Here is a 14,303-nt window from a genome sequence, read left to right as displayed (position 1 = left end):
GTAAAGAGAAGTAAAACTTGCCAGACCATTAATAGCAAATTAGGCACTCAATAATGTGGCACTGTTTAAACTGGTGAAGATTTTTGCATATTGCATCTGAAACTGAGCTGAGAAAGCTAAGAAGTTTGACTGCCAGCTCTTGCTGACCTAATTCTTTTGCTACAAGATTTACTGTTTTGAATTGCATCAGTTGAAGGGCTTAAACCCCCTGGCAGGTAATCCTGTTCTCTTTTACACAACAGTAAAAAGTTTTTCCTATTGTCTTATTCTAGCTGAATTCCCTTTTACTTTTTATTTGTAACCCTTGCTTCATTACTGAGTATTAAATAATCCCTAGGCTTGTCCTACCTATACCCTTATGATCTTGCACACTTGTATCAAATTTCACTCGTCTTTGTTCCGGACTGAATATGAGATCCTTAACTTATCTGACAGTTCCTTGAAACCAGGAATCACTATTGCTGTTCTTTAAACTCCCTGAACTTTATAAGGCTAGAAGATCTGTTTTGTGGTAAGACAACCAAAATTGAACAAAATAATTTGAATGAATAGAACTTTACATTATAACATTATAGCATAACTTCCCTGAATTTAAAATCCATCCTCTGTTATGTAGCCTTGTATTATGTTTGTTTCTTTTCTTTCCCACATTGTTTGTTGTAGACAGAGAAGAATCTAAATAAACAGCAAAATCCTTTTTGGTTTTAACTTCCTGCAGCTCCAGATCAACCATAAATGTGTAGTGTACTGTACTTCCCTTTGTGGAGCACTTTAAATTTGTCAGTGATACATTTTATGTACCATATGTCTGCCCGCTCCATGATTTTGTGTATGTTTGCAATTCCCTTTCCAATGATTGTGTTTGCTACTTATTTTATTAACAAGATTAGGTTTTAATGTTGACATAATGTACATCTAATGTACATGAGGAAGCAATTAAAAGGCAAGCAAAATGTTAGGGTATGTAATTAAAAATGTAGAATTTAAATTTAGGGATGTTATGTTAAAATTGTATGACACACAGTGTAAGGCCTTGCTTAAATAATGACTACAATTTTGGCTTTGAGAATAGCAAACAGATTCCAGGGTTTAAAGGAATGGCATCCTTTAGCTCTATACCGATAGACTGAAGCAACATAACCTTTTTAGTTAAGAACAGAGATTACAAAGTCACCTGATACACACAGGGCCAGGAACCCCATGAGCTCTCTTTTTACAGTGAATGCATTCAGTTCCTCTTTAATCTGACTGATGATGTAGGGGAGAGAGCCCGGAGGAGGGGTCAGAATGGAAATGAGAAAACCACAGATGCAGAGAACTATGGGTAAAACAAAAACTGATAAGGGCATAACATTTGAACAGATAAAAATTATAAAAGGAAATGGTGCTTACTCAGGCACACTTCCTGTTTAAGCTGTGAACTGCCTTGTTCTACAATTGACAGAAATGCTTTGATAGAGTATTGTAACAAATAATGGGTTAAAAATGGAGAAAATCAGGAATTGACTGTGCAGATTGACTTTTAAATTTTACTTATTGATTAAACTTATGAAGAATTTTGCCAAGAATATACACAAGCATTTGGTATAATTAGAGGCACACAAGTTCTTGTTTCTTTGGCACAGCTTTGGTGAAAACCATAATAATTCAGGCACACTTGGTTAAACAAGTATTATTAATAATGAAAATACACACTAGCCTACACATAACACACATGTAATGTTATGAACAATTTTACATAAGGCATCCAAAAAGCCTCCGTTCTAGCCACCCCCCAAAAAAACCTGACTGTCACAAAGTGATTAATTTAAAAATAGCACCCACAAAGGCCAAAATAAGAGATGAGCTGCCTTATAAACTAAGTAGAATACAACCTGCAGTTATATCTCTCTCTCTGTAAAACCCAGATGCCACAAAATAAATGGGGACCACTTTTTTTCCATTTTAAAAATGTAACCAATAATCAGAAGAGGGTGGGTTTAACCAAGAGATGCTTTACACATACATATTATCAAAGTTCAAATACTTGGCTGTGATCTGGTCCTATCAGGTGATCTGGAACAAGGACCTCTTGCTTCCGATATATTTTTCTTATGGTCTTTTCTCTTGTCCTTCCCTGCCTCACTAGTTAAGGTAGACCAAGGTAAACTTGGCGACTGCTTTGATCATTGAATATGGACTCCCTACTACATTTTCAGCTAAACATCCCTTGGCTTTGAAGCTAAAAATGTCTAGCCAGGTACCCATTGTATCTAGATTCTTAGAGACACTTCTGTAGTCACCTATAGCTCTAACAGTATATTTGGATTTCTGTCCAATTAAACATGCACAGCAATGCAAGTGGCTTCCCATTTCTAGAAACTCCTTTAACTCTTGCAGTTCATTTCAAACTCAAGGCACCGAGGTACAGAAAAGTCAAACAATTTCATTATTTTGATTATTTGCTGTCTTTCAAGCACTATTTCCCAGAGAAAATCTATTATTTTATTTCTAGAGATGCAGCAGGGAAGGAAGTATACCGTCTTGCTCTTCAGACACGGGAGCAACATATCCGTAGAGATAAAGCCACAAGCAACATCTGCACTGCCCAGGTAAGCAGAGAAACATTGGGGAGATCAGTCTTCAAAATGATTGAATGAAATATCCTGATGTGATCTAAACAGAAAAGGGAGCATTTGATACATGATAGAGTTCGATTTTCAGATAGAGTTCGATTTTCAGATTTTTTTATGTGGAACTTTCAGAATTGAAGGCAACAGATTTGAAGATCATACATATATTTCTTATCTATGCTTTAAACAGTTTTTAAACCAAAGTATACTGTATGTGACGGTTAATAATCAAATTTGTGTGTCCTAGTTAATAAAATACGACAGCGTTATTGTATTCAGGTCCTGCTCTTCCTAATTTATTTCAGTAATCTTAATTCTGGTATAGTAAATAAATTAGTCAAGACTGATCTCAAAATCGAAATGAAATGATCACAAAACAGGAGAGTTTGCAAACACTGCAAAGGCAATTTAAAATGCTAAGACAAAATTGAAGACAAGCCAAACACCTAGTCAAACTACCCAGTAATGTTGTTGAAACCTTTTGTTCTTGCAATCAAAGTAGATCGCTCAATGTAATTTGCTACAGTGGCCCAACTGATTCAAATGTCCTTCAAACTTATCATAAATTATTGAAAAACTGTGCGCAACTCTTAAATACACTATATTATTTGTAGTGTTTCTTGTTTTGGGTGTTTATTTAATAATGACATACAGTACATCCTTTTAACATGCAATTTATATTATCTTCACTAGATGCCAAAACCCCTCTGAGTTTGCTTTGTTTTATTAACTATAATTATTTAAATGTCTGAGTCCTGATTATTGTGTAGTATGCAATTCTCTGTTCTGTTAAAATGTATATTGTTAGAACATCTTGTTTAACAATTGATGACAATAAATGCACACATTGAAGTAACTCATACCCCACCACACAAAGACTTTATGAATTGTCACTTCAACAAATTGTGTTTTTTAATACCATTTTTTTGCTCTGACACCATTGTTGCTACGATGAAGATGTTTCTCATGTGTTTCCTGATCTCTGTAAATTCACAGTTATTGCTAATGCTCTTAGACAAACTGTCATAAAAATCAGTCATATCTACTTTTTTTCACTTCTACAGAGTGAAATTACATATTTTTTCTTCAGTAACATAATTACCAGGCGCTTATTACCGTATTCAAACATATCCTTTTGAAATCAAGAGAACCTCACTGGTTCAAATTCAGTCAGACCACTGATTCAGTTGCTGAGGTGGCTCACTTTCCAGGTGGCCTTCCCTAGTTTTTAATCTTCATTTTTTTCACTTGGCGTGGTGAGACAGATTGCACAACATGTTGTGTCCAAGAATAAAAACTATATATTCTTTTGATGTGCTTCTTATCTAGAACAGACTAAATCTCCTCTCTTCTGTATAGAGTGACTGTATAGGGCTTGAAGTTGACAATGGCTTTTAAAAAGTGTCCTTGAAATTTATTTCTGAATTTCAACATTGCATTTTTGATGTTGACAAGTATTAACTAAAAAAAGTTTTTTTTTACAATTTGTAATATGACATTCATAACTATGGACTCTGTATAATATGGTGCAACAGGTGCTAAATGTTACTCAATGGATGATCCGGCTTTCCATAAGCTGACCTCTCACTGTATAACAGGATAAACTGTAAGACCAAATCTGTCTGATGATCGGGTCTAGAGGAAAGTTGATAAAAATAGTGATATTAAGATCATTAATGATGTTTTATCATTGATATTAAAAACGTTTTAATCTGCAATGGATCTTAACTTGCAATAAATGTATTTTAATAAGATGCATAGAGAACAAAAAAATACATTTTTGATGGATTAAATTATCTTTTGAGTATATAATATTTAATGATATATATGTTAAGTCTTTTCATATTGAGTTTTCTTAAAGGTATGTAAAAATTGAATGCACCCACCACATGAAATTCTTTTTTTCAGGCTCTTCTAGCTAATATGGCTGTAATGTTTGCTGTCTACCATGGACCTCAGGGGTTGAAGCACATTGCCAAGAGGGTGCACAATGCTACCTTGATATTGGCTGAAGGTATAACTTTATCATCTTATAACTGTGTGCTGCATTGAGGGATAATGATTTCTGGTAATGATTAGTTATTGAAGGAGAGAAATTATCACTGTTTCACCATTAAATGGGAACGTTTTAGAATGTTAAGCATTGGAGTATTTTCCTTGCAAGTCAATACGTCAATTGATTTGTTTTTGTGTTTGATATTAAAACCTGTAATAGCAATACATAACAAATAACATCCTGACATAATGACTTATATGGTAAAATGAGCAGAAAATCAGACATTTGTCAAGACAGGTCTGTCTTGTACTGGAGTTGTCTAATGGCCAGTCATGGAACAAGACTACTCAGTTATACATCAATTATTAAATGCTGATGCAATTCTGTATTGCAAATAAAAACAGTTTGTTTTTATGAGATCATTTATGGCCATGGACTTGAACTGGAACTAATGCTCATGTCATTCTTTTCCCATAGGTCTGAAGCGCGCTGGACACAAACTGGAACATGATATGTTCTTTGACACGTTGAAGATTCATTGCAGTGTGGCAGCAAAGGATATCCTGGAGAGAGCAGTGCAACGACAAGTCAACCTCCGAATGTACAGCGAGGGACTGGTAGGTGTACAAATTAAAGAGAGCTTGCGTCTGATACGCAGAATATACTTCTAGCGTCATGGTGACCCAAAACTGAATATAGTAATGTAAATTGGGTCTTTGTAGTGGATTATAGAACTTGAGCATGGATCTTGTATGTTCTCCCTGTGGTTGTGTGGGTTTTCTCTGGGTGCTCTAGTTTCTTCCAACAATCCAAAGACCTACTGGAAAGTAAATAGGCTTTTGGGAATATTGGTCCTGACCTGAGTGTGTCTTGTATCGGTGTCTGCGTGTGCCCTGAAGTGGACTAGCATCCCCTCCAGGGTGTATCTTGCCATGTGTCTGTTGCTTGCTAGGACAGGCTTCAGCTCTCCTGCAATACTGCATTGGATAAAGCAGTTAGAAAATGGATGGATGAATTTATGAATACAGTTGGCTCTCGACATTCACAAAGGTGTGGTGCAGAGAATCATCACAAATAGCCAAATTCACAGAAAACCAAGTCCACCCCTATACAGTCGCATAATGTATAACAGTACATAGTTTGAGTCAAAAGACAGTAACCCTCCCTTATATGCTAATTAAAGTACTAATGCATTGATCAACTAAAAGAAACAACAGTAACTGCAAATTTATAGTAATCAGCTAAAATAAACAATATGAATCCCTTCTCTGTGTCTAGCCTGCTCAGCCTTTTCAACATTTAGCCTGTAACGTAATCTCCTGCCTGTCATTCCCCCAGAACCTGGAGTGTGGACACAGACTCTGGAGTGTTTATAATATAAAAACAAGACCCGGTCGAGATGCGAATGCTATGTAGTGGGTACTTGGGCTGGAAGAGGCTCACTCACTAGCTATATTCCTCTCCTAGTGTGGTGCACTGCTCATTTGAATGTTGTAGTTGACACAGCTCAGTTTCATCCCACTTTTCTCTTCTTTCATCCACCTTGACACAGTCGGCCAGACTGAATTGCAAATAAGCCTTTAACGCATGTTAATTTTGCAGATGTTGAAACCCTACTGTAGTTTGTTTAGGACAAAGACCCTTTTGAACACATCCTTTGTGCAGAAAGAAGCATTACTGTATTGTATCACATTCTTTAGTGTTAAATGTTACTTGTTTAAAGAATTTCTAAGTTTGGTTTATGAAGTTAATGGTTTACACAGTATTTAAAGAAACATTTTTAAAAATTTTATTATCCATGCATCAGTTCTAAAATTGTCTCTGTTCTTCTCCAGGTTGGAGTGTCACTGGATGAAACGGTGACAGAAAGAGATTTGGATGATCTTCTCTGGGTGTTTGGTTGTGAATCCTCGTCAGTAAGTAATGGTTTTTGTTAACCCCTTATTTTTTGCTAAAAAGCAACTTAAAGATGCTGTGGTGAGATGAGACCAAAATTGAACTTTTTAGCAGGAGTGCAAAATGGTACGTCTGGTAAAAACCCAGTACATCTTCCCATCCAAATAACACCGTTCCGACAGTAAAGCACAGTGGTGACAGCATCCTGTTGTGGGATTCCTGTCCTTCAGTCACTTCAGCTGGGACTGGGGCATTTGTCAGGATAGAAGGGAAGATGGATGGTGCAAAATACAGGCAAATTATTGAAGGAAACCTGTAGCCCTCAGCCAGGAAGTTGAAAATGGGAGGATAGTTCACCTTTCAGCATTACAATAACCCAAAGCACACCGCCAAAGCAACTTTATAGTGACTGAAGGACAGGAAGGTGAATGCCCATGAGTGGGCTAGTCAGAGCCCTGACCTAAATCCCATCGAAAATCTTTGGAATGACTTGAAGAGGGCAGTCCATCAACAGTCACCACACAGACTCAAGGCAAGCAAAAAGGCAGGCAAAAAGTGCTTCCACCAAGTATTAACTCAGGGGTGTTCTCTTATCCAACCCAGTTATTCTATTTTTTTTTCTCAGAAATTTAGCTTTCATTATTCACTTGGACTTGGTTGCAGGGTACAATTTGTAATTAAAGCTGGAAAAAGTCTGATTTTATTTGTCTTCTTTTTGAGCTTTAGGGCAACAAAAGGTGAGGATTTTGAAAGGGGGTGGTGAATTTCTATTTCCACTATACTATTTCAGCTACAGTATTGTGAAGGAAGAAACATAATACTATAGGAGCAAAATACTGACTGTTTCAGTAGATTAGCAATCTTTACAATACTCTGAGTCATACAATAGAATGTGTTGCATCAGTTTACTTATTATAATAGATATATACCTTCCTCAATAAATGTAGCTATGCAGTAGTGAAGTGTGGTGTATTTTCAAGTAGGTCATGCAGGAATAATGTGTTTTAATTGATACCAACTAACAACTTAACTAGTACAATACACACAGAAAATAACTTTACACAGTAAATCACATTACTTGTTGATGAAATTCATTTGTTGATCTTTCTTCACCTTTTTTAGATAGATATGGAGGTGTTCTACATGTGTAACTGTCCTACTATTTTAATTCTGCATGGTGTCAGCTGTTTTGCTAGTCAGTGTCGCCAATTGCACAATATGGTTACAGTACAGTCGTGGAAGTGCTGATGTAGCACAGCGTTGATTGGAGAATGTGTTCTGCGATGACCATACTAGCCAGATATGACATAAACCAAATGATGTGCAAATGAAAAAATAACAGTTTTATGGGATGTAAATATTGTACTGCACACACTGTACAGTATGTAACAATGGAGGTATACAATATAATAGTTCTGAAAGTAGAATATTGCTGCCTATTGGTTTATTAACTCTATTTTGCCTTCTTTTTGGTACACAGATGCTGTTTCTTAGTGTACATTTTAGTGTGTCTGTGGACACTGCAATGGATATGATGTGCCATAACACATTGGTGCAATAATGTGTTCTTGTTGTCCTGCGGTGTCTTTTGTGTTTTAAGAGGATACAATGAGAGGATAAAACTGTACTATATGAGAAAAGTATTGCTTCCTTTTTATTTTTGTAAGTGCTTGAAAGTATTGAAGACAGTAACTAATTAAGTTATTGATTCCCCCAGGAGCTCATTGCTGAACAAATTGGAGATGGACTTAAAGGCATCATGGGAACACCATTTAAGAGAACAAGCAAATTTCTTACACACACAGTTTTCAACAGGTTTGTCTGCATGTGCATGAGGTGTAATTATCTTTCTTTTCCATTTCACATTTCTGGGGAATTCTTCCCACAAATACTTTATTAAGTTTGGTTTTTGTGCAGAGATGGAAAATAAGAGGAAGAACTAAAGATGGGGCATTTCTTTAAAAAAGTGTTTGAATTGAACTGTGCAAAGATAGAAAATAGGAGGGAGGAAGTGACCTGTTGATAAATGAGGAGATAAGATATGATGGAAAACAGTGGTACAAAGTGACAGAGACTAACTGAGCTATGTGAGGAACAGAAGAATATGAAACATGCACTGAGAGAAAATATAATATCAAGGAAAAAATGTGAGGTAGCATCTCGCCCAGGTACCAGTACAAACAATTCAACATTTTAAATAAGTTTTTTATTTACACATGGCACTTTTACTAGATTATTAAAATTGAAGTCCTTTCTCCTCTTCTGGCATGAAACTGACCTCTTCTATCAAGGCTGTCATCAAGTCAAAATTCTCTTTCTAGCCATGCTGTTACATAGTTTTGATTTTTTTTTACATCTTTCCACTACAGCTATCACTCTGAGACTAATATTGTCCGCTACATGAAACGACTGGAAAATAAAGACATTTCTCTTGTACATAGCATGATACCGCTGGTAGGTATTTAATTAGAAATTTAAAAACCCATCCTTTCTCTTATAGTACTGTATTCTGAATAATTTTTGTTTTGTTCTGTGCTCTGACTCAGGGTTCTTGCACAATGAAGTTGAATAGTTCCTCTGAACTCGCAGTAAGTTTTTTGCTGTTCTCTCTAATGCATTGCTTTAATGAATTTCATCAATGTGACCTTTAGACAGGAATTAATGGGGAAAATAAACAAAAACAAAGAAGTTATAACGTTTCAGTATTTCTTTTAGCGCCAAAACTGCAAATCAGATTCATAAAACTTTAATTTAATTTGAGGGGTAGGGATTGCTAATGGATGTGGGGACTATGGAATATTACTAATGCATGATATTCTGACAACAAAAGTATTATATAGATCTTATTGCATTTGCAACACCTTGCAAATGACTAGGTAAGATCAACACAGCATTCTGGAAATTTTTGTCATTTGTTTTTTTTGGCCTTTTAATATTTAGTATTTAAATTTAAAACAAGAAGTCCAATATAAAGTATAATAAAATTATATTGAATCCCTAATAGAAGCTTGATGCATCCAAAGAGCTTGCAATGTTTGCCTCTCCCATACAGCAAAATAGAACATGTTTTAAGATAGTGAAAAAGACGTCCTTTTCAAGTACAGAAACCATTGAAATACTGAGTTTATTTGATGGCTGATATTTCTTTTGATAGCCAATCACTTGGAAGGAGTTTGCAAACATCCACCCGTTTGTGCCACTTGATCAGGCTCAGGGTTATCAGCAGCTCTTCAGGCAACTGGAACAAGATCTCTGTGAGATCACAGGGTATGACAAAATCTCTTTCCAGCCAAACAGGTGAGCTCTTCCTGGTAGAACTAAAACCCAGGTTCCACTTTAGCAATTACATATTGTGTTTGTATATATTGTTGGGGTAGCAACTGCAAGTGCGTAATGTGGATTATGTACACTTCTCTAATGTCACTGAATGTTCATGGTTTTGAAACTTATCAAATTCCTTGGAAGAAAGGTATGGGATTACAACTTCTCTGAGCATTCACGCTACAATGTCCATGTTACACCATATAAACATTTAAGGTTCTTCAGTTCTTAAGGAACACCTTGTTGACTTATGGCAGACATTATGTGCCAGTAACTCACCTCTATAGTTTTGAAATGTTCGATGCTATCTTCAATGATCAAGTATTCAGGACCTTGGTTTTGAAAATTCTGATCCAGAGAGTAATGTCCCATCTACTGGTCCACCAACAACCCTTGCAGCACTAACTTGGGTTTTCCTTGAAGGTCTGCCATTCTAGTATTGAGCAAGAGCGAGAGAGTATCTTTTGTCATCTAACAAGATAAAATTACAAGGTGGTAACTTCCACTTGCTGCCAAAAGAAATCTTTACTGGAAATGTTTGTGAATGGATAGATTAACCTGATTAGCAGCCGGGAGACTGCAATCTGAAAGTAGCACCTTAGGCTTTCAGCCATCGTGGCTGATCCAAATTAAGATGCATGTATCCATACGCAAGGAGTTCTTTTCATGAATGTGAAATTCATTAAAGGTTTTAAAAGGTTTGTTCAAAGGGGTGCAAAACACAATCAGCTGATAAAGAAAGTCTACCAAGCTACAAAGCGGACACCACTATAATAAAAGTGTCTATTCTATCTTCCAAGACCAACTTCCTTGCCACTTCCTCTCTCTGATTTCTGTTCCACATCAAATCCCTTTGTGGTAAAATCACATGACAGTCACCCCTTTGAAAAGCTGATTTGAAACAGCTACAGATCTTTTCAGAAAAAATGTATTTTTTCTTAGTATTTAGAATACAGTTAAATGCCCAAAGATTTTTTCTCTTGGTCAGCAATAAAATACAGAGGTAGGGGAGTTGTGGATTCTAGTAATGTTCTCCAACATCATGCAGTAGTTTCAGGATGGCAACTTGTGGCTGAAACCTTTGTTTTTCAAAGTGATCAAGACTTTAAACACATTGCTGTCAAGGGGAGGCATGTATATACTGTAGTTTTGAGATGAATTGGTTTGGAATTAAGCTTTATTTTGGAGAGGATTCATGGTTTTTAAATAATGGGTATATCACATTTTAATTTCATTTATTTAAAATGGCATTTATCCCTACCTTACTTTCATGTGACTTCATGCGTGTCTGTGTTCAATTTAACTGCATAACTTCACATGTGGCATCCTTCGTAAGTGTTAACATGAACGTTTAGCTATGGATCTTGAGTAAGTGGTGGGACATGTATGTATGATCCAACAATTTCTCTATACTAGTTTGCTTTCAGATTTGCAAACTGTGTTGAAAGCAGTAAATGTACGTTCTTCTTTGTAAAATATATAATGATTTGTGTAAGAACAGATTATTCTCTTGATACTGACTTTCCTTCTTTCGAAATGTGTTTGGCAATCGATTTACTGTGGATGTTTGGCCTATTTTCAGGTACAATAGGACCCAGTTACTCAATGTTAGCCTTCAGATTTGTAGTCTGTAATATAGAAAGTGCCCTGTTCCACCTCCGGTACATAAATGTTCCTAGTTTGGGTGTCATGCCAATTGTTACTTAGTAATGGAATTTTAAACTTTACACAGTAATTTTTACTACCTTCAGATGATTTTCTGTTATTTATGAATTTGAGGAGTAGATTTACATGTGTTGAGACATAATGTGGCCTATCCAGTAATATACGGGATACAACAGATCTAATCCTGAGAAGATTTTACCAGCAGTAACAACAATTCTAAGTGGTTTTACATCAATAACATGAACTGACTGTAATTGCTATTGCCTGAGCCTTAGGGATTAAATAAGCACATATTAATGTAACATTGTTAGTAACCATTGAACTTATCTTGTGTACATACACATACATTTACTTTTGTAGATAGCATGCATTTTATTTGAAGTGTACATTTCAAGTATTGGAATTGAACACTCATATTAAAAAAAAATTAAACTGCAACACTTGGAAAAGAGTGAAATTCATCATATGCAGTATTTATCATAGATAAATATTTAGCTGCCATTATTGTACAGATATGAAAACTAGAAGCCATAAGCGTGGATATGAATAATCGTCATCATAAATACTTAAGCATCTTAAGCCTTTTAATGACTGGAATGAATTTTTCATTTTTGTGGATATGCAGTGCAGTTAGTGCTATAATAAAGTACCTACGGTTTCTCAAAATGGGAGTAAAGCTTTGAGCTGTATCGTTGTGTACAGTGTGTACTTTGCACCCTCAACATTTTTAATCATATTAGTTTTTTTTTTGTTTTCCAGTGGTGCACAGGGAGAATATGCTGGTTTGGCTGCCATTAAGGCTTATTTAAATGCAAAAGGAGAGACCCATAGAACGGTGAGTCACAGAAACTCAAAATATTATTTAAAAATAATTTTAAAAATCAGCAAAATCCCTTGGGGGAAAAAATACATGCCCTATTATAGGTCATTGCATGATGCATGATGTCGGATCACTAAGTTAAGGAATAAGTGAGATGGATTTATTGAAATTTCACTTTCCTTTGCTTTTTAATTGTCGTAATGGGACCATGTTCTTGACTCATTTCTAAAACGTTAAAGCCGTTCCACTAATTGTAACTTTTGAATAGTTCCAAGAAGAAGAACACATGGTTCTCCTGTTTCTGTTAGGACAGGGACTATATTATGCTGTAGTACTTTAAAACCTCAACATTAATGAAAGTATATTCTGTTTTCTTTTAATAGTGCAGAGCTGTTCAGCAGAAAGCCATGTGCTTAAACTTAATTTCCTATTCATTTCCTAAACCATTTTTTGGTGATGTTTGGGTCTTTTGTAAATGTGAATAGAAAGAAAAAAAATAATACAGAGAATAGCTTGTGAGGATAAGTGTCTTCACTTTTCACAGCACAAATTTTGTATTCTCTTACAAGGTAGTTTCTCATGCTTTTAGGGGGGTTTACCTTATAAGTACTCCAGTCTCTTTGAGAGAGTCCCTCAAGTTACTGAACTAGTACAAATCCAGAGTCCAACGTACTGATTTTCAGCAAACAGAAAACCGCCAAGTCATTATGATGACTAGAGAGTGCTTGCCTTGAATATCTTGTATAAAATTCCATATTTGGTGATTTTTAAGATCCAGCAAGGTGCCACCTGGTGGCAGACATTTCTCATTTCTCTTTAAAAGGAAAAAAACAATCAGCTGACCTTGTCTTACACAGAACATTATCAGTGCCCTCACTGGTCTTGCAATCCAGTTATGTGTTATTGATCATTTGAAGTACATTACTGATAGTGATCTGTTCATGTTATGTTTAAGATTTCTTTTAGTCTTACCAAGTAGTTGCATTGCATTTTCTTTTTTAAAATTGAAGGTCGTCTCCTTATGTTCACTTAAATTAGCAAATGTAAATGATTCACGAATGACTTGTCCATCTATTACAATAGGTGTACTGAATAATAACCAGTAATTATTACTTGCCCATGAACTTGGGAAACATTTTTAGTATGTTGTGTAGAAAACATGGAAACTTTCTCTCATTTTCAAAGGTTTGCCTCATCCCGAAATCGGCCCATGGCACAAACCCAGCCAGTGCCCAGATGGCAGGAATGAAAATCCAGTCGGTAGAGGTGGAGAGGGACGGAAGCATTGATGTGGCACACTTGAAGGCCATGGTAGGTGTCCACTTCCTGTTTTGCTGCTGTTTTATCCTGATTTTATATGTTTGATGGGACAGCTTTTCTTTTGGCATGAATACTTTTTATTTCACTAATAAATCTGATATTTGTATCCTGATTCTAAGAACAATAAGTATACCTGTTGGTTAGGATTTACCTTTTCCTTTTGTCCTGAAACCCCAAAACTGTGTCTATGTGATTTAAATTTACTTTATGGTTGGGATTATATGGAATTATAAGATTGATTATATGCAGACTATTTAAGTGTGTAACCGTCAACCCTGAAATGTGTGAGCTAACTGTTTATATTGACTTTATTCTTAGGTGGACAAACACAAGGAAAATCTAGCAGCCATTATGATTACCTACCCTTCCACCAATGGTGTTTTTGAAGAGAATGTCCGTGACGTCTGTGAGCTGATTCACAAGCATGGAGGCCAGGTTTACTTAGATGGTGCTAATATGAATGCTCAGGTGAGAAATGCTGCAAACTCAATATGCCAATTACCATACTGTTAAGATAATAACTATACTTTGGGGCCGGCTGTACCTCACCCAGAACACCTGGTGGATCTTGTACTCTTACTGTTTTGAGTATTTGTTACAGGAGTTACCTATATAAAGAAAAAGTCAGTTCTTAGTTTTATGTAAATAGCAGAGTCTTACAATTTATAATTTA

General features: G+C 35.8%; 1 protein-coding gene across 1 annotated transcript in view; it reads left to right on the top strand.

Moving 5' to 3' along the window:
- The window catches only part of gldc (glycine dehydrogenase (decarboxylating)), a 51,935-nt gene that overhangs the window by 23,982 nt on the left and 13,650 nt on the right, over positions 1-14,303 (top strand). The window contains exons 8-18 of the mRNA XM_006627053.3: positions 2,495-2,591; positions 4,521-4,626; positions 5,086-5,225; positions 6,444-6,524; positions 8,222-8,319; positions 8,874-8,958; positions 9,051-9,092; positions 9,659-9,801; positions 12,250-12,325; positions 13,496-13,621; positions 13,949-14,098. Of these exons, the coding sequence (XP_006627116.1) occupies positions 2,495-2,591; positions 4,521-4,626; positions 5,086-5,225; positions 6,444-6,524; positions 8,222-8,319; positions 8,874-8,958; positions 9,051-9,092; positions 9,659-9,801; positions 12,250-12,325; positions 13,496-13,621; positions 13,949-14,098 (1,144 nt within the window). The remainder of the gene's footprint in view (positions 1-2,494; positions 2,592-4,520; positions 4,627-5,085; positions 5,226-6,443; positions 6,525-8,221; positions 8,320-8,873; positions 8,959-9,050; positions 9,093-9,658; positions 9,802-12,249; positions 12,326-13,495; positions 13,622-13,948; positions 14,099-14,303) is intronic.

The sequence above is a fragment of the Lepisosteus oculatus genome, chromosome 3 (assembly GCF_040954835.1).
Source record: "Lepisosteus oculatus isolate fLepOcu1 chromosome 3, fLepOcu1.hap2, whole genome shotgun sequence".
Classification (NCBI taxonomy): domain Eukaryota; kingdom Metazoa; phylum Chordata; class Actinopteri; order Semionotiformes; family Lepisosteidae; genus Lepisosteus; species Lepisosteus oculatus.
This window is presented reverse-complemented; position numbering and strand designations above follow the sequence as displayed.